Raw genomic sequence first — 20,805 nt, 5'->3', positions numbered from 1 at the left:
AATGCTAGCTGCAGCCACAGAAACTCCTCAGAAGCTGCACTGTCACCATCCTGGTTTGCAATAGCAACTGGCTGATAACGATGGTTGGAAAAAACAAACACCTCTAACTCAGGGGTTGCTTCAATAATCTTGGGTTTCAGAGTAGCAGCCATGTTAGTCTGTATCCGCAAAAAGAAAAGGAGGACTTGTGGCACCTTAGAGACTAACCAATTTATTTGAGCATAAGCTTTCGTCAGCTACAGCTCACTTCATCGGATGCATTCAGTGGAAAATACAGTGGGGAGATTTATATACATAGAGAACATGAAACAATGGGTGTTACCATACACACTGTAACCAGATTTCAGAGTAACAGCCTGGTAGTCTGTATTCGCAAAAAGAAAAGGAGGACTTGTGGCATCTTAGAGACTAACCAATTTATTTGAGCATGAGCTTTCGTGAGCTACAGCTCACTTCATCAGATGAAGTGAGCTGTAGCTCACGAAAGCTCATGCTCAAATAAATTGGTTAGTCTCTAAGGTGCCACAAGTACTCCTTTTCTTTTTACTGTAACTAGAGTGATCACTTAAGGTGAGCTATGACCAGCAGGAGAGTGGGGAGGGGAAAGGGGGGAACCTTTTGTAGTGATAATCAAGGTGGGCCATTTCCAGCAGTTGACAAGAATGTCTGAGGAATGGTGGGGGTGGGGGAAATAAACATGGGGAAATAGTTTTACTTTGTGTAATGACCCATCCACTCCCAGTCTTTATTCAAGCCTAAGTTAATTGTATCCAGTTTGCAAATTAATTCCAATTCAGCAGTCTCTTGTTGGAGTCTGTTTTTGAAGTTTTTTTGTTGAAGAATTGCCACTTTTAGGTCTGTAATCGAGTGACCAAAGAGAGTGAAGTGTTCTCCAACTGGTTTTTGAATGTTATAATTCTTGACGTCTGATTTGTGTCCATTTATTCTTTTACGTAGAGACTGTCCAGTTTGATCAATGGACATGGCAGAGGGGCATTGCTGGCACATGATGGCATAGATCACATTGGTAGATGTACAGGTGAATGATCCTCTGATAGAGTGGCTGATGTGATTAGGCCCTATGATGGTGTCCCCTGAATAGATATGTGGACACAGTTGGCAACGGGCTTTGTTGCAAGGATAGGTTCCTGGGTTAGTGGTTCTGTTGTGTGGTATGTGGTTGCTGGTGAGTATTTGCTTCAGGCTGGGGGGCTGTCTGTAAGCAAGGACTGGCCTGTCTCCCAAGGTCTGTGAGAGTGATGGGTCGTCCTTCAGGATAGGTTGTAGATCCTTGATGATGCATTGGAGAGGTTTTAGTTGGGAGCTGAAGGTGATGGCTAGTGGTGTTCTGTTTTCTTTCTTGGGCCTGTAGCAGGTGACTTCTGTGTACTCTTCTGGCTCTGTCAATCTGATCAGCAAAGAAAATCCCAACCCCCGCTGGTAATAGCTCGCCTTTAGTGATCATTCTCCTTACAGTGTGTATGGTAACACCCATTGTTTCATGTTCTCTATGTATATAAATCTCCGCACTGTATTTTCCACTGAATGCATCCGATGAAGTGAGCTGTAGCTCACGAAAGCTTATGCTCAAATAAATTTGTTAGTCTCTAAGGTGCCACAAGTCCTCCTTTTCTTTTTTCAATAATCTTGACCACCTAGTCACATTGTAGTGGATAAGTTTTAAGACATTTGTTCTGTGGAGGGCAGTTGATCATCCTGAATCACTAGGTTGTAGGTTTAATTTCCTTAGGAAAAACTCCATTCTTCCTGGGTTACTAATTCACAGATTCTAAGGCCTGAAGGGACTGCTGGGATCATCTGATCCACTACAGAACTCTTCTCCCCCCTCCCCAATAATTCCTAGAATGGATCTTCTAGAAAAACAGGGAAAACCCACCATAACCCTTGGCATGTTGTTCCAAGGGTTAATTACTCCGTTAATAACATTTGCTTATTTCCACTCTGACTTTGTTTAGCTACAACTTCCAGCTATTGGATCTTATTATTACCTCCCTCTCCTAGACGGAAGAGCCAAGTGTATCCCCCATGTAGGTCCCTTCAGCCTGCGATCAAGCCGCCCCTGTGTTAATCTGCACAGCTGGCGCTCCTTGCCACTCTCACGGCTGTTGACGAAGCCTTGTGCCTCTTGCTCCTGGGTCTAGGGGCAATTTTTGAATTGGACCCCCCCATACACACACCCCTAGCTGGCCGAGCGGCAGCCCCCCCGGGCAGGCTTGTGAGCGAAACGACCTGCCTGGGGCAGCAGGAGCGCTCGCTGCTACAGGGCGGGAGCGATTTCCAGCCACTCGCACGGCAAACCCTGCACCCGGAGGCCGGGAAAGGGCCGGCGGCCGCCGCCTCCCGCAGCGCGGGGAGCGCCCGGCCCCGGGAACCAGCCGCCGCGCCGCGGCCGCGTGTCTCGGCAGGGGCGGGCCGGGCCGGGCCGAGGGCGGGGTGAGGTTCCGGGGCAAGGGGAGGGGTTGGGGCGGGAAGATGGCTTCCACCAAGAGGGTGCTGTACGTGGGTGAGTCGCGGCGGGAGCGGGGGTCTCGCAGCTCCCCGGGGCTGGGGGTAAAGCGCGCCACGCGGGCCCCTTGCAACCAGCGCGTCCCCCCGGGGAGTCCTGGGGCGAGAGCAGCCCTATGTCCCCCCCCCACCTTGCCCTGCTCCGGGGCTGGCTTCTCCCTCCCGCGTCCTCTGGCGCTTGCCGGGTTGCGCAGGGCGCCTCTCTTGTTGCCTTGGCCCAGCGCGGGGAGAGGCTGGGGGGATGACAAACCCCACCCGAAATTATTGGGTTAAACGTGATGGGGGCGCGGGGGGGGCGTTGCGATTATCAAAGGCTCAACGCCTGTTTAGCTTTAGGGTTCCCCGCTTGTCCCTGCAGGGCTGGAAACGTGCTGGCTCCCCTTGTTGAAGGGCTCGTGTTCTCAGACTCCCTGGAGTCCCGGAGCTGGGGCTTTCGGGATAACGTAGAAGAGCAGGAGACTCAGTAAAATGGGTCACCCTCAGCTGAAGGAAAAACGAAATGGCACTTTAACGTAGTCCCCTTCCTTTCCCTGCACCTCCCACTGTTGACTTTGACTAGTGGGAAGTGTGGACCTTTCATGCATGAACTGAATGGGATGAATGCCCGCTTAGGTCATAATGTTTTAACTCTGATGCCTAAACCCCTGTAGGCCTGGTCTTCAGGGGGGTTCCTGAGAGCAGCTGCTCTTACTTATGAAAAATCAGACCTCTTATTATGGTGCCTAACTCCAGGCACCTGAGTTCAAGCACTCTGGCTGTATGCCATGTTTGTTTCCTGCCCGGGGAGGTCCTGTTCGCAGGTTGGGATGCGTACCCAAACAACTTGGCAGCTCAGATGTTACTCAATCCTTTGCCCAACTTTTTAATATCTGCTTGCTCTCCCCCTCAACCAAGCTGCAGGGCTCATGTATTCTTGCCCTCCCCTGACCTCCAAATGACTTGCTAAATTAATGTTGTCCCTGGTGCTTAGCTGCATCTGCACTGATCTGTGGCACCTGTCTGCAGCAGGTGTGGAAGACTGAGACTTGGGGGGGTGCTGCTCCACTTCCTAGTGTCTGAGCTGCTGGTTTTGCTGGGCAATGTGTGTTTGTGTAGCTGCTAGCTTGGGCAGGGCAAGTGCAGCTTGCAAAGGTCAGTTCGTCTGACCCGCCAGCACGAGCAGGTGATGCAATGGTTCTGGTCCACTTCCTCGTATGTGCCCTGTCAGCGTAGGCAAAGGTTCCCCCTTTTACCGTGGAAATCTGCCTGCATTTCAGTTTCCAGCCAGGTCTCCATGTTACTGTATTTGGATCTATTCCTGAGCTAGCGGGTGAGTTGTACAGAGCTTGTAGTTCTCTCTCCCTTGTATGATTTCACGCCAAGATGGTGTTGGTGTGGGTAAGGTCAGGTTTGTGATACAACAAGTCTGATTAAAGTTTGGCTGATCAGACTCTGCCATGCGGTGCACAAAACCTTCCCTTTGCTCACTGTCTTTGGCTCAGTACATCTGGCAGGTCTGTTCTTGCTCATGTGCCTATCTGTTGCCATTTGGGGAGCTGAAGAATCTGGTCCTGGGATGGGATTAGCAGTTTGTTTGGTTTTTTGGGGGTGGGGTGTTTGTGTGTATTTGGTCCAAGCCAGATGTAGATTAAGAAGCAGAAAAGGAGCAGGAACTGGTTGTGAATTCAAGTGGTACGTGCATTCTTCATTTCTTCAAAAGGGTTTTTAAAAAGTTAGGGGGTTGGAATGGGTTCCCCCCTCCTCCTTTTAGGGTCCTTATTTGCTGATGGGGAGGGTGGTGTCTCTTATACAGAAGGGATTTTCTTTGAGGCCACTGGAGGGTTTTGAAAACAGTGTAGAAGCCACTGGAGAAACTTCAGATTTTTCCCCAAACTGCTGACCCCAATTCTGCATAGACGTAGCCACATGTTTAATTCTAAGTGTGTGAGTATCCCCAGGACTAAGATAGGACTCAAGCTATAAGCCACTTTGTAGATCAAAACCAGCACTCTGAATAGCACCTGCACATGGCCTGGAAACCAGGGTGGTCTCTAGAGCTCTGATTTGCTATGCTACTTGTGGGAAGCTCTGCTGAAAAAAAAAAAAAAGCGACTGCATTCTGCACTAGCTGTAAGTTTACAAGCTGTCTGTAATCAGCAGGCCATCCTTTCCTCTGCACTGAGGCCATGTTTCTGCACTGGGAAGTCTTAGTGGGCAAACAGGCTGCACAGGTAGAGAACACTCTATGTGACTTGCAGGTGGACTTGCGGAAGAGGTGGATGAGAGAGTTCTTCATGCTGCCTTTATTCCCTTTGGAGATATCACTGATATTCAGATACCTCTGGACTATGAAACTGGTGAGTTGGTTCCTGCTTTGGTCTGTCTTGTTTCTTGCCCTGTGTGGATCTCTGTGTCAGGAATCATGTCCAAGAATTCGAGAGAAGTGTCAAGTTGCCCTCTTCAGCTGCTCTGTCCTTGGGATTTGCTGCTTCCCAAGAAACCATGGCTTGCGAGGCTCTCTTGAAGAGAGAACCCTGCATAATGATAACTGTAGAGGTTTGAGCTTCTGTAACATCAAAATCTGGGGGCAGCATTTTCCCAGTGCACCAGGACCACTGCGGTTCATAGTGCTCTGGATGTGCTGGGTAACATGCTGTCTTTGGAATGTGCAAAACTTTAGAGGCTTGAGTTTTCCAGTGAACTTGACCAGTTTCTTAGCATCTTCTGAATCACACCAGGACAATTTACAATCCCGACCCTCAGTAATCACCTAGAAACCACTGTCCTCTCCCTGCTTCATAGCAAAGATTCAATAGCAGTTGCAGTCAGATCTGTTATTACTGAAAGTCCATTCTCTGACAACATATTCTCCAGGGCACGTGCTCAAACTCCCTGATATATTTGCCTGAACAATTAAAACTAAATTACAGTTTTCAAAATAGATGAACACCGTGTATTTTGCAATGTCTTCTTTAAATCATGTTTGTTTGTTTATTTCATAAATAGCAACTTTCAATACTTAGCAAAGGGATTTTCCTGTCATTACATGCTACTGTGTGCCTTTTCTCTATCCCGGTTGTGAACTAAAACTCCAATCCTGCAGTGATTTCCACGTGCACAGACTTGACTTCAGTGAGTCTGCATGGATCCAGGTGCCCTGGAGCTTATTTCAGGATGAAGGTGTAAAGCTAGCTTTTCTTTCCGTACAACAAATTGTTTAAATTCATTACTTGAGAATTACATTGATGGAGATTTAGCTTTGTTAACATCAGAGCCATAAAGAACAGTTTAATGTTTCTGTACAACTTGAAGTAATTAAAAATGGGCCATTTCATAACCCCTGATGTTGCCAGTTCTTTGCACCAGCCTCTAAAAACATTAGTGTGTCTGAAACAAAGTCTGAATTCTCAAATGGGGAAGGAGCAGCAGAGAAGTTAATTTCCCTTCGCAGCACGAGTGACTTGTTGTCAAATCTCTTGTTCTCTGGCTTTCCTGGCGGATGTAACTGTTCGTTATCTTTCCACAGAAAAGCACCGGGGATTTGCTTTCATCGAATTTGAGTTGGCAGAGGTGAGAAAGGAGCAAATTTTAATACTGAGTTTGAAATCTCTTCCTCCGCCACCATTTTTCACCCAGTCCTGCTCCCACTGAAGTCATTGGTAGTTTTGCAGTTGACATCAGTGGGAATCGGATCACACCCTTTGTTACTGACTCCTTCAAGGTAAACAGTCATGGCTACATACGGGTCTCCTTCGGCTGGAGTTGCTGTCCCACTTCTGGGTCCAGTTTTGCCATCTCTGTTTTTTATGCTTTCTTTGGATGATCCACCTCCACCTTGGAAAATCTTTGTGGTCCAAAATCTTGACCAGGGCTGTCTCAGTCCATGATGCCAGTGGTGGTTTTAGTTCAGTAGATACCATGTGCTGGCACCTGTTTGTGGCCCGACGACCCTATCGCAGGCTTCAAAAAATAAAAACCAGCATAACACGGGACCCAAATGGTGTGCAGTTTGGAGGCATTAGCTGATTGGATCGATGGGGCGAAAACCATGAATGCATCTGCCCCTGTGTCTGAAAACACTTGTGAAGGTCCACGTGAGATGTGGCAAGAAGTTACAGGCTTTGCATTGAGGAGAAGCCTTATCTTTGGGTTAGACCATTTCTGCCAGCCCAGGCTATGCATTGATATGAAATCCTCGCAGCCTTCCATGCGCCTAGGGTGGTTTTTTTTTTTTTTTTTTTTTACATGAATAGAGGAGTAATGGCTGAATTAGCAATAACGTATTTTCTCTTGCTCTTCCCTTAGGACGCTGCAGCCGCTATTGACAATATGGTATGGATTACAATCCCCTTTACTGAACCTTCTCGGGGGAAGCGTTGCCCTTTCTCTATCCCCTGCATCATTTGGCTTTGCTCTGCTCCCAGTACGATGAGACATGACCAAATGTCTCACCGTTGTCTGGAGATTTCTGTTAATCTCTTATATCTAATGACCCTCATCCCCTTGACAGCTGATCATAGCTCCTAGGCCAAGAAAGGGAAACATGGATCTGATACCCTCTGGGGTGGGTGGTTTTTTTAAGTAACTCGGTTCTGGACCCTCCCCATATAACAGCGGTCGGGAATGGACACAAGTCAGAGAGGAATCCCATCAGCGTGTAGTACTGGCTGCAGGTTCTTCGAGTATAAAGGGAATTGCCGGCTAAAATGGGGGGTAGTGGCTGCTTTTGCATATCCTTGGAGGCGGGCCTTTGTTCGACGGTTAGGCCGCTGGTGTGCTGAGACCACTGCCTCTCGTGCTTGCCGATATTGTCTCCTCGTTGCCTCATGCTCCTCCCTGTCTCCCTCTTTTTCTCTTGTCTCACGCTTCGTAAGCGCTTTGGGGCAGGGCTGTCTGTTTGTTCTGTGTTTGTCCATCACCTAGCCCCGGGGCGGCCAACCTGGGGCTCCGGAGCTGCGGGCGGCTCTTCAGAGGTTAATATGCGGCTCCTTGTAGAGGCACCGACTCCGGGGCCGGAGCTACAGGTGCCAACTTCTTAATGTGCCGGGGGGTGCTCACTGCTCAACCTCTGGCCCTGCCCCCGCTCCATCCCTTCCTGCCCCCTCCCCTGAGCCTGCCGTGCCCTTGCTCCTCCCCCTCCCTCCCCAGAGCTTCCTGCATGCCACAAAACAGCTGATCGGGGGGTGCTGATCGGCGGGGCCGCCGGTGGGCGGGGGGGGAGCTGATGCGGGGCTGCTGACGTGGTACTGTGGCTCGTTGGCAGGGCACATTGGTAAATTCTGGCTCCATCTCAGGCTCAGGTTGGCCACCCCTGACCTAGCCCAATGCGCTCCTGGTCCATGACTGGGGTTGCTATGGTAATTCAAATAATCAATACTCTCAGATAGCGGGCGGGAAGGTCTGTGTTTCTCTTGACTCTCTCTCGGAGCTGGCAGGGATTTGGAGAACGTAGGAATTTCTCACCTTTTTCTCTTTCGTTCTCCTTAGAACGAATCTGAGCTTTTTGGCAGGACGATTCGTGTCAACTTGGCCAAGCCAATGCGGATTAAGGAAGGTTCTTCCAGACCCGGTGAGTCGGTGAATGAGAAGGCGGTGGGGGGGTACCTCAATGTCCTGCTGTCAGTACTGCCTGGCTGTGACGGGTTCTGTTTGCTTGCTGAATGTCTCCCTTCTCCATCGCTTTGCTGAGGGCCTGTGTCACACGTTACCTGGGCAGAGTAGCCATTAGGGAAGACTGAGTGGGCTGATTCTGTTGGTAATTTTAGAGAGCTGACTCTAATGGGAGGTTTTACTAGGCTGCAGATACTGACTCAGTGACCATCACTTTCTCATTCACCTGTGTAATGGGTCTAAATTCTCTATGCTGCGGGCTCTGTGTCCTTAGGGTTCTTCTACTGGGGACTGAGTGCTCCTGCTCCTTCAATGTCTTAAAGCTGTCCTAGAACACACTGTGTTCAGACCTGGCTGCTCATGCCACAGAAGAACACGTGATTTGGTTTAGACCCTGTTCTGATCCCTTCTTCTCTCTGTCCCAGTCTGGTCGGATGATGACTGGTTGAAGAAGTTTTCGGGGAAGACGCTTGAGGAGAATGCAGAGGAAGAGGGAGCAGAGCCTTCCAAATCAGAGACACAGGAGGTAAACGGCAGGAGTCTCTCTTTCTGTGGGGAGAAGGAAGGAATCAAGCGATGGATTTGAATTGTTCCTTTTGTGTCGATCGAAAGGAGGAGTTGAAAATGATCGGGGTTTGGGTGGGTCGTCGGTTTAAAACGCTGTCCGAGTTGCAGCATGTCAGACATGAGGGCAGTAGCTGCATTAGTGCCACAATCTTGCAGCTTCAGAAATTCCTTTCCGATGCCACAGATACTGAAAATGGCAAGTTCAAAGCTAGCTCGAGTCACGAGAGCAGCGTCCGTGGGCACGGGCTAGACTCCGGAGCCCAGCCCTGCCCGGCACCCCGGGTACGTTCTCGAGCAGCTCACTCAGGCTGTCTATGCTGTTGGAGCTTCGCTGCTATTGTTACTCGAGCTAGCTTCCCTCTAGCTATATTAAAGCTAGCTCAGGTACGTCTACACGAGCAGCAGTCACGCCTCCTGATTGCTGTGTTGACGTTCCCTGTGTGAGGGGGAGCAGCCCCGCCCTGCAGGTGGAATTGTCACAGCCTGCTGTCCCACTGAAGGCTGAGAACTCGGGGCTGGAGGCCTCTGTAAGAAGAACCTATGGGAACATCACTTTGTTTCTCTTCCCTAGGGTGAGCCTCCTGCTAAGAAGTCCAGGGCCAATCCTCAGGTGTACATGGACATCAAGATTGGAAACAAGCCTGCTGGTCGAATCCAGATTCTCCTGCGCTCGGACATTGTGCCCATGACAGCAGGTGAGAGGGAGTGCCACGCCTCTAAGGCGCTTTCTAAGATGAACTTTCGCATATAGCACCATTGCTGGCATTTTGAACTTTGATTTTGCTTTCTTTCCTCCCCTATCCCGCCCCGCCCTGCCCCCCCCAACACACACAGAGAATTTCCGCTGCTTATGCACCCACGAAAAGAACTTTGGCTTCAAGGGAAGCAGTTTCCATCGCATCATCCCCCAGTTCATGTGTCAGGCTGGAGATTTCACCAACCACAATGGCACCGGAGGCAAATCGATCTATGGGAAGAAGTTTGACGACGAAAACTTTATTCTGAAGCACACGGGACCAGGTAAGGCCAGATCCTGTGGGTGCGGGAGCAGGCTGGCTTAGTGGGGCAGCTCGGGCAAAGGTTGCTGCGACTGCATGGGGCAGATTGCTGGAACTTGGGACTTTTGGGGTGTGACTGAGTTCATTATCAGTAAATGGTGCTGGATTCTCAGCCTTTGAAGCTATGTCTACACTAGGGGTGGGCAAACTACAGCCTGCGGGATTGCCACCCCTGTGGCATGGCAGGGCTAAGGCAGGCTCCCTGCCTGCCCTGGCCCCGCGCCACTCCCGGAAGCGCCCAGCACCACATCCCTGCAGCCCCTGGGGGGGAGGGGGCAGAGGGCTCCGTAGCCGTAGGGTGAAGCTCTTGCGTCAGGCACAGATTGGGTACAGCTCCCCCCACGTTGCACCACTGATGTGCTGCAAACTTGACTCGGAAAGAGCATCTCTACAAGTGGGAGAGGATTTCATTGTCCGTGGCCAGTTCAGCCCCTTGCTTTTTGGCTGAGCTTTTCAGCAAATGGAGACAGTGTTAACCCTGTGGGTGGGGTTTGTGATGTGGACACCTTTCCACTAGGAAGTGACCTATGTCACCTACGTACGTTGTGAGGCCACCGACGTATTTTACACAGGCCACATAGCAGCTGCCTAGTAGCCATCCGCTGATGGCAACGGTTGGTCCCAGCTGACCTAGGCTGGATTTGCAGTAGCGACCCAGAAGTAAGAGTTTGAGCGGGATGCTACGAGGGGTTGCTTGGGATAGCGGGACTGGAGCTGGTGACCCAAGAGGTCATTTCCAGTCCTGTGTCCCTAAGAGGCTCGATATCAGCCATTCACCTCTCCCGCTGTCGCTGAGCGTAGTCAATTTCGTACTTGTTGCGTTCAGAGCTCAGTGTTTGGTGCACTAATATGATGCTGGGTTGTAAACACGGTAGGGAATGTTGATTTGGGTTTTTTATTTCCACTGGGCGGGGCGGTAATATTCCATGGGAGAGTTTCGATGGATCCTATATTTTATAAAAAATCTACACTCGTGTTTTACAAAATCTAAACTTGCGACCAAATCTGGCCTGACCATGCTCCTTGTAATATGTATTGTTTCGATGCACGCGGTGGGAGGGTACATGATGGTACCGAACACTGTGGGGCAATGTGTAATGGGCGTATCATGAATGGGACGGATGAAGCCTGAGACGGGAGAAGAAAGGAAGCAGAGGGCAGGACTGTATTATAACCTGAAAACATACTAGCAAACAGACCATTTCTCTCTGGGAGTGGGATAGCTCAGTGGTTTGAGCATTGGCCTGCTAAACCCAGGGCTGTGAGTTCAATCCTTGAGGGGCCATTTAGGGATCTGGGGCAAAAACTGGGGATTGGTCCTGCTTTGAGCAGGGGGTTGGACTAGACGACCTCTTGAGGTCCCTTCCAACCCTGATATTCTATGAGTCTCTTGATCCTTGTGGCTGTCCTGTGATGACGGGGCTGCTGAAGGAGTATTTGTATTAGGCAGCCGATGTGGTGATGCGCTGAGCGTAGAGCAGATCTATGATAAATGGCGTACTGGTCACTCGTATTTGTCAGCTGTTTGGGGCAGGGACCATCCTGCAGCGCACCCAGCACAGTCGGGTCCTGCTCCGTGACTGGACCTCGGTATAATAATAATATATTGTCCCCAGGGTTGTTATCGATGGCAAACTCTGGCCCAAACACCAACGGCTCCCAGTTCTTCATTACTTGTGATAAAACGGACTGGCTGGATGGCAAGCATGTGGTCTTTGGAGAGGTGACGGAAGGGATTGAGGTGGTGCGGCAGATTGAGGTAGGAGTCCGGGGAGCAGACAACAGGACGTTTCCCCAGTTGTTTCTTTGGTCTGACTTGGAGATTTGTCTTTACTTCTTGTTTCCTTTTTCTTAAGGCTCAAGGCAGCAAAGATGGGAAACCCAAGGAGAAAGTGATCATTTCAGACTGTGGGGAGTATGTGTGAGCCCGTCTGGATGGGGTGACCAGATGAGCAGTGAAGGCTGGAAGTTGTTCCGGATGGGGAAAACAGAACTGGAGACTGCCAGGGAGAAAAGTCACCTTGTTACTCCACAAGTCCCACTTGCTGCATAGTTTCTTTAGAAACTACCATACAGGCTTGGGCTGAACAGTCTGGTCAGCAGACAGGACTAGGTCCATCAGCAGGTGCTTTTTCACCCGGCGGGTCACAGGAAGCATCCTTTAAAAAACCGTGCAAATAGTTTGACCAATCTGGAGTGGATCCTGTGTCCCTCCTCTGCGAGGCATCGCCAGTCCTGCTGGTGCCTTCCATAGAGAATTTTTTCTTGTTTAAAATAAACCAGAGCTTTTATAAAATACCGAAAATGTGTCCCTTACCTTGGAATTCTCACAATGTTGTGTTGTTTAGCACACAGATCATGGTAACATCTAGAGGTCAACGAAGTACAAACGTCGCCACCTGTTTCTTACAATCTAAGAAAGTTGTTGTCATGGGAAAGGTTTGAAGAAGCAGGAGTCTGCCTTGTGTTTTATGGAGTTACTTGCGGACCCTACTGTTCAGCCAGCTGCTTTGGGTTTGTGTGTTTAACAGCCAGCGGGTGAGTCTGTTTAACAGCCTTTCTAGCCGACCTCAGACTTCACCTCCCTATGCCTTGGTTTCCCCTTCTGTAAAATGGGGATACTGATACTGAGCTGCATCGTAAAATGCTTTGAGATCTCTGGATGAAAAGAGCTAGGCAGTATCATCAGTTAGTTAATCTCACGCACAATCCCTACCAGCGTTTTGTTGAGTGTTGCACTCCTGCACCCCTTCAGTGCTGATGTGGTGCAGGCGGATTGGAGTTACAAACAGCGGGACAGTTGGCCTTTACGGTGATTGTGAATGGGTTTTAGGTCTTGAAAGGCCCTTTGAAAAGCTTCCCCGACACTGATCATAGAATATCATGGCTGGAAGGGACCTCAGGAGGTCATCTAGTCGGACCAATCCCCAATTTTTGCCCCAATGGCCCCCTCAAGGATTGAACTCACAACCCTGGGTTTAGCAGGCCAATGCTCAAACCACTGAGCTATCCCTCCCCCCTGTCCATGTTTACGCTCTGCGTCTGTGTTTGTTCGTTCCCGCCTGATGGCATCAGAGCAGCTCTCAGGAAAGCCTCCCTCGCAAATGGCCCTGGGCTCTGTTTTTGTGAAAATGCTCATCCTCCGAGAAACTGACCCCGCTAATTGCACTAAGTGAGGGAACGTAACTGAGATGTAAGTACTGGGGCCCATACGAAAGGGTTCCACCCAGAAAGGGAAGCACCTCTGTAATTGCTGCAGCAAGGTGGCTGTGTCTAAGCACAAATGTCCTGAATGTGCAGGATCCTGCTCTAGGCAATGTCCTAGTGTTTGCTCAAATAGCATTTAGCTGTTCATTTATGTCACAGGTCGTTATTAGTGGCTACCATTTGCATGACAGAGGAAAGGAACTTTAGTCTCGCCTTTGGTTCAGTGCTGAAATAATAGACACAAGAAGTCTAAGAGCGCACAAAGCGAAGCTAGGGTCCTTAGCAGAAATAACATTTTCTGTAACCCCCATTTTGTAATTCTTCATTTTTTTTAAAACTATTTTTTGAATGTAAACATGAAATGAGAGCGCGCCCGTCGGGTTTGTGTGGGTTGGAGATCACTTAGAATCTCGGAGGAGAGCTGATTTAAATACGGTTTGGAATGGCAGAATGAGAAGTCTTGTGTCTGAAAAAGGAGCTCCCGTTCACACTGGCACGGGATGAATATGGGCAGAGCAGTAAGTGTGGCTTTGTCTCCAATTGGGGCCTAACTTGTTTTGCCTTTAAATTCGAGGTAGTTGCTTTGGTACTACTGAATAAATGTGGCATTGTCACTTACAAAACTATCCTTACGGAGACTGCTCTGCTACAGCGTCTCAGACGTGTTCTTCTTTTATAGTTGTTTGCAGTGGGGTTGCAGCTGTGTGGGTCCCAGCACAGGACTCTCTGGCTTTAAGATTAAACTCAATAAGTTTATGGCAGAGATGGTATGATGGGATAACATGATTTTGGCAATTAATTGATCTTTAACTATTCATGGTAAATAGGCCCAATAGCCTGTGATGGGATGTTAGATCGGGTGGGATCTGAGTTACTACAGAGAATTCTTTCCTGGGTGTCTGGCTGGTGAATCTTGCCCATATGCTCAGGGTTTAGCTGATCGCCATATTTGGGGTCGGGAAGGAATTTTCCTCCAGGGCAGATTGGAAGAGGCCCTGGAGGTTTTTCGCCTTCCTCTGTAGCATGGGGCACGGGTCACTTGCTGGAGGATTCTCTGCTCCTTGAAGTCTTTAAACCATGATTTGAGGACTTCAATAGCTCAGACATAGGTGAGAGGTTTATCACAGGAGTGGGTGGGTGAGAGAGATTCAGTGGCCTGCGTTGTGCAGGAGGTCAGACTAGATGATCATAATGGTCCCTTCTGACCTTAATGTCTATGATGGAAGGTGCAAACGTTTGACCTACACAAAGTGGTCCAATAAAAGATATTCCCTCACCCACCGTTTTTTCTTTGAGAGAGAGAGACAAGGCAGGTGTGGTAGTATTTTCTATTGGACCTGTTACGCATGCATTTATTTCATGATTTACATATTTTAAAATGTACAGAACTGTTGATATTAGACACTGTACATGGTGTGGCATTTTACAAATATCCAGGTCGACCTCTTCATTTGCTGTGATCCTTCAGATGAAAAGGAACTACGAATCTATTCTAAAAGTCAGGTGGTCTTTAGTATTGAGTGGCTGGTGTGTTAATCTAAAACCAATAATACGTAGCTTTTATATGGCACTTTTAATCGGTAGATGTCAAAGCATTTTATAAAGACAGGGCTAGTATCATTATTCCTGTTTTACAGAGGGGGAAACTGAGGCACAGAGACTTGCCTAAAGTCACCCAGCAGGCCAGTGGCAGAACTGGAAATAGAACCTAGGCCTCATGGTCCATCCACTAGGAACACCACCTCTCTGACTAAAAAAACTGTCATTCTGATGAGCAGTAACCCCAAACGTTTGTAGTTACAGGCTATTGGCTTTGAAAAGTTTAGGTCTGAAATAAATTGTTGGTGATCATTCAGTGAACCTTTGTTACATGTCTTTCGAGGACCGCAGGCAGGGTTTTAATATGAAATGTGTTTAAGGGCTTTTTCCTTATTCCGTTTATGTCACACTTCAAATTAATATGCACCTGTGGAGGCCCAGCAAAGAAGCTGCAATGAACGTGACATGGATGTAGAATATAGGAAAGAGGAGAAAGGAAAACAGGAAGCACTAGCTGGGACTATTGCAGATCAAAACTGTAAGTATGTTGAAATGTTTTTTTGCCTTAACACTAGCTGCCATAGCATACACTGACAGTTGCCTAACTAGGCTTAAGTGTTTTGATCTGGAAAAAAATCACTTCTGTGTTTTTCCATATTTATACTTCCATTATCTCAAATTTTTTCATTTGGGATCTGATCCTGTATACATTGACTTGACTAGGTGCAGGATTAGCCTAGTACTTCTCTGTTTTAGAGAGTTTGGGATCATAACTTGGGCTGCAATCCTGCAACCATTTGAGTACATGTGTAACTTTACATGCCCAAGTAGGCCTGTTAAGTGTTAGCAGGACTGGGAGCTTAGATGGCAGTTGTGTTGTGGCTGCATGCAGAAAAGAATACAGGTTGTTCTTAATTAGGTTTTTCAACTGCAAATGCAATAATAAAGTGTTTTACTGAAAGTCTAAAACTAGGGTGCTGGAGAGTTGATGAAGGCAGGTATGATACAGCTATTCACCCAGGAGGAAAACTCCTCTTCATAACCTAGGCATGCAATTTGCTTGTTCATTTGCAAATTCAGCAGACTAGTAAGCATCAGGCACCATTGTTGCTTTTTCCTAGAGCTGCTTGTGCAGTTCAAGTATGTGCTAGCTTCAAGAGTTTGCAGGTGTTTAATTCTAGGAAATTGGGTTGGGGTTAGTGGATGGGAAGCCACAGCTGGTCTTGGCTGTGGACTTTCCAAGTTACATGTCTGGAAAGTGAGCTTGGTCTGTTGATGGCTGGGTCATGTCCTCCTGGAATGCATCTGTGATGCTATTTTTCAGCGCAAGTCTCCTCTGTCTTGGGCCTAGCTTGTGAGATTTCTCTTTTGAGCTGCTGGTAAGGTCACTGAACAGGCCTTTGTCTCTCAAGGGACCTGACTAGCATAGCTTTTCTGGTATAACTCTTCCACAGTAACTCCACAGGTGGGAGTTATTCCAAAACAGCTATGGTGGTCAGTTTTAGCTCTGTGGAGTAATAGTTTAAGGCCAGCAGGGACCCTTGGATCAAGCTGGTCTGACAACCTACAGTTCCATGGTCCTTAATTTCATCCAGTTAAGTGTGTTTAGCTAACATTGCTAGTACCTACAGCACAAGGCCTTAGGGATCCTGGAGAGTTAAGTACAGAGTTAATCAGAGAGGGGCTGCTTTCCAAAATACAGTCTCCTAGCTGAGCTGTTGTCACACTGGGCTCATGTCACAGCACCGTGCTGACAGGATCTCATTAGAGAAGACAGACTGTTCCTAAATTGCTACCCATGCTGTTCCTTATTCTAATGGTCCCCCTTCTGGTTCTGGAATAGGAATGATTGCGGCATTTACTTTAAAACTGGACCCTCTTCTCCTAAGTGTGCAAAAAAAGGGAGTTCTTGAAAAGCTGCAGTAGGTGTGAGTTTGCACAGCTTCCCCTTTCTGAATTCAATAAATCACAGTACACAATCAGGGCTTAAAATAAGGTGTGTTTTAATCTTTTCATTCCAGAATCAAGCGTGACCACAATACTTTCCCTCACCCACCCGATAAAGATGACTGTTCTAAGCCTAATTTGGTAACTGGTTTTTCAAATGAAAGACTGTAGTACCAAAAGCACCTAGCTGTTCCTCAGTTGATGATTTCTTACAGCAGGTCTGTTTACGTACAATAATGGCTCACTTTTCCCAAGCAGTTATCACATAATCACGTTAACTGCCCCAGACACTAGGTGATCCCTTAGTCTTAGTTAATTGGGTTGTTTATGAAGCTTTGTAAGTGCCTATTTTCTCACTCAAATTTTGTGGAGCATGAGAATAAAGCTTTACGATCAGACCCTGAGGCCAGCTAATCCAATATCCTGTCTCCGACAGGAGCTGGTACTGGGTGCTGCAGAGAAAGGGGTTAGAATGAAGGATAATTTTAGGATTACAGGAGGAGAATGTGTCCCCCAACCTCCTCTCTACAAGTTAGAGATGTTCTCCAGCCCTGAAACAGGATGTCTAATAGGATTGTTGGTTACAATTTATTTATAATTATGGCAGGACCCTGGAGCAAGGGTGTTTTCCCACAGAGGAAGGGGTGTGCTGCTGTTCTTCAGGTCAAATCATGCAGCCCTGTGGCTATACAAGCAGGAGCATTAGAGGCCCAGAGAATTCAGCATCGTTCAGGACTGGGGGGAAGGTGCAGGGCCATGGAGCAGACTTTCCATCTGCTAGCTGGCCAAGTCACGTTGGGGCTGCATGGAAGCATCCATGGGCAATCCCAGCAGCAGTTACTGCTGCTTGAATTAGTAGTAACCTTCAGTTCTGTTTGAGGGGAAAACTGGGGCAGCAGTAGGGAATACAACTGGAACAAGCACCTAGGCTGTCGTGTCACCCCAGCTACCTCAACCCATCCCATGCCCTGGTGTGGAGCCCTTATTCCATCAACCTCGAGGAGCAGAGCAACCAGAGAACCCCAAACTAGTCTGCTTGTCATTTGACCCTCTAGGACTCTGTAGTGCCCCAGTTCCACCAACAGAGGGCATTAAGTCCCTGTCCATTCAACGCCTCATGTTAACCAACACCTTAATGGAAACTTCAACCCACCTACACTGTACTTTAATGGGATCTCCATTCTCTGCCATTGGTACACATAGGCGGCTACCCATTCAGAGCTAAGCAAGTTCAAGGAGGAAAAAAAATGCAGAAACCACTGAGTGTTCAGGTAGCAAACATTATTATTGACATAATAGCCCCCAAAGCATCAACACTTTGACTGGAGTGACTAATGCTGAGTGCACTTCATAAAGGCATCCCCTTGGCTGTGCAAAGAGTGATGCTGCAACAGGGCACCTGGACAGCTCAGCCCCTAACGCTAGGCACTTCTGAACAAAAGTTGAAATCCTCCCATAATTCTGGGAGCTGTTCCTTAAAGCGCCAGCTCAGCTAGCGTGAGACTTGCAGTAAAAAGCAGGACAATGGGCAACAGTCAGACTTCAGGGGGGATTGTGGGTTCTCAGCATTTGTCAGGCACTTTGACAGATACACTGAAGAATTAGTCTCTGACCTGCTGAGGAAATAGTGAACCAAAACCACCATCTCTGGGGGGTGTGCGCTACAGCAAGTGACCTAGGGTCCCTTAGACTACATGCTAACTTCTGCTAAACTAGCTGTTCGACCTTGGAGTGAGCACTGACCCGCTCAGTACCTTTCCCAGACCTGAGGAAGCGCTCGGTGTAGCTTGAAAGCTTGTCTCAGTCACCCACAGCACGTGGGCCAATAAATTATATTATCCCCATTTTTACAGATGGGGAAACCAAGGCAGAGCTAAGAACTAGAACGCGGTCCCCATAGGATAAGGCGACATTAAAGGGATCCTTTCCTTAGAGCTTTTTTTACCCTGACACCCTCGTTTAGCCGTCACCCCCAAATGAATTAGCCCATAAAAAACAAATTGACATCAAGATGTCACACAATAATGGATCCCCCCTCACAGCAAATACTTACTAGGTACAATTTTGGCAGACCCCTGGGGCTTTCGCTGAGAAATAGCGTCCGTGCTGCTGGGTCATGACATTTACTAAAAACAAACAGTAAGTGTTTACTTTCCAAACTAGGGGGTTTATTTTATAACCGTGGCTCGACATTTTTTTTCCAATTGGATGAATTTTCAAGCTTTAAATGGGAGGGTAGGGGAGAGGAGAGCTAGCCAGCCAGCTCTAACTGGCTGACCGCGTATCATTTAGAGAACTAGAAGTGCTTGTTAAAACTATGATACTTGGCCATAAGTGAGTAGATACTGATAGATTTATAAGCAACTCAAGTCCTGCCTTCCTTGGCCTAGTCACTTGTGCAGTCTAAACTTCATCCAAGAATAATGAATAATCCAGGAGCCAGCTAGCCACAGTTCTATAACAAAACCCAATAGCCAGAAACACAACGTGTACTTAAGCAGCCCCCGATTTGCTCTCTCTAGTTCCATGAAGTATAGTAGGATAATAAAAGTTTTGTCTTATCTACAACTAGGCGTTTGACTCTTACGGACTTTGGCAACATAGATGGGATTCAGACCTGTTAAAATAGTTCTTTTTCCTCGCCAAGCAACCAGCGATCGCATTTCCTCAGGGGCTTCAGTGGCAGCCGCATGATTTCACCACCATGTTGCGGTGTTTTTTGAGGATCACGTTGTTGTTGCTGTCATAATAGAGGACAGAGGTTGCGCTGAGCTTGGTTGGAGCACAACAGGCCTTGGGAACCGCCTCGGGTTTCATCAGATGGACCTGTGGAGGCAACCAAGCTAGTGTGAGAATTTGCATTTTTGACGAATGGCTGCTCCTCTGCAGGCTCCAGGCAGGATAAGGAATTTGTAGCGGGGAGTAACGAGCTATCTCAAGGTAAACATGTGGGTTTTCGATTTAGTGAAAAGAAAAAGCTTCAAAGAGAGCAGCTCTTACCTGTAAAAAGGCTCCGATTGAATGGGTAGATTATTTTCAGCTTTCATCCAAATATTTATTCTAAACTTTTTGGCAGCTCTGGCTGCAGTTTATATTGGACTCATTCTCATGGCTCCACTCCTGCAGGGCAACTCATCAGTTAAACTGAGATTTCTGTGCAGCGCCCTTGTCACGAAATATACTAACCTCAGTTAGAAAATACGCAGGAAAGAGAATGCAGCTTTAAAACTTTTTGTTTTTGTTACCCAGGAATAAAATATTTTGTTTAGATCAGCTTCTAGGAGCAAGTGGAACGTAGGCCCTCCCCCGTGGGGATTCGGTGTCCAAACTGAAAATTAATGTTGCTCAAAAAGTACTAAGTACACAACCTTGTCTCCCTTCTGAAAGTGACACTGCCTTGACTCGTTCTCCGGGTGACAAGGAATTCTTCCACTAACTCCCCATATAATGTAAGGCTAGTAGCCTGCAAGTCATTATACACACATGCACACCCCTCCCTCTCTATGGGCCTGCCAAATACGTGCAATTAATTTATTTCAGCGCAATTCCGTTTACAGAAGCTGGTGTTTTGGTGTCATGCTGCACTATTTCAGGACAGAAGACTGGCTGGCACTGGGGCCCAGATCCTCAAAAGTATTGATTCTGAAATCAATGGGAGTTAGGAACCTAAATATCTTTAAGAATCTTGGCTTTGATTTTTTTTATTTTTTTTACTTCCAGTTCATTTTGCCCCTCACAACTGGATGCTATTCACATCAGTCCCCGGAAGGTCCAATCCTGAAGAGCAGTGGAACGGATACATTTCACACACTTCAAGGGTTTGCTCTATATAATACGTTTCTGGAATTGTGGAAGATTTAAGTTTAAAGGCAAAGCATAAGGACATCCAGAATAGGAGGATCAGTCATAAATTTTTTGGTATTAGAGAACACAGGTGAAATCCTGGCCCCACTGAAAACACTACCATTGACTTCATTGAGGCAAGGATTTCCCTGTGTCTTTGTACTGTGGCCTGATCCTGAGTGGGGCTTCTGGATGCTCCCATATATGAATATTAACAAACAATAATATTTTGTATCACAAAACTTCACTCTCTCAGCCGAATGCAGGGGAGCAATCTGTCTACACCCTAAATGCTAAAATGAGAATCAATGCAACTCTAGCTTGAGAAATCAAGCACTCACTAGTCAGGAAATCCCAGAAGTTAAAGCATGTCCTGCCACGTGTAGTGTGCTTGGGAAAATGTTGCATTAGAAAACCTTTCCGCTGGGAATTTCCTGCCTAGTGAGTGCTTTGGTTTCCGAACTATAATGGTGCATTAAATGTCTCTCAAGATTTTTTGTTAAATCCCCATGGTGCCTCCTAATCTTGG

General features: G+C 47.6%; 2 protein-coding genes across 2 annotated transcripts in view; one reads left to right on the top strand and one right to left on the bottom strand.

The window, feature by feature from the left end:
• The first annotated feature begins 2,477 nt into the window (after positions 1-2,477).
• On the top strand, positions 2,478-12,111 carry PPIE (peptidylprolyl isomerase E). Its single transcript, XM_074934661.1, has 10 exons — positions 2,478-2,524; positions 4,764-4,862; positions 6,032-6,075; positions 6,811-6,837; positions 7,993-8,074; positions 8,541-8,641; positions 9,254-9,377; positions 9,517-9,702; positions 11,357-11,499; positions 11,597-12,111. The coding sequence occupies exons 1-10, from the start codon at positions 2,494-2,496 to the stop codon at positions 11,663-11,665; spliced, it is 906 nt and encodes a 301-aa protein (XP_074790762.1). The 5' UTR covers positions 2,478-2,493; the 3' UTR covers positions 11,666-12,111.
• Positions 12,112-18,671: 6,560 nt separating this feature from the next.
• LOC141974708 (bone morphogenetic protein 8A-like) overlaps positions 18,672-20,805 on the bottom strand; it is a 42,633-nt gene continuing 40,499 nt past the window's right edge. Inside the window, exon 7 of the mRNA XM_074934660.1 lies at positions 18,672-19,259. Within this exon, the coding sequence (XP_074790761.1) occupies positions 19,110-19,259 (150 nt within the window). The 3' untranslated portion in view covers positions 18,672-19,109. The remainder of the gene's footprint in view (positions 19,260-20,805) is intronic.

Source organism: Natator depressus, chromosome 19, assembly GCF_965152275.1.
Source record: "Natator depressus isolate rNatDep1 chromosome 19, rNatDep2.hap1, whole genome shotgun sequence".
NCBI classification, from domain to species: Eukaryota; Metazoa; Chordata; order Testudines; family Cheloniidae; genus Natator; species Natator depressus.
Note: the sequence above shows the minus strand (reverse complement) of the source record. Positions and strands in the feature narration are given on the sequence as shown.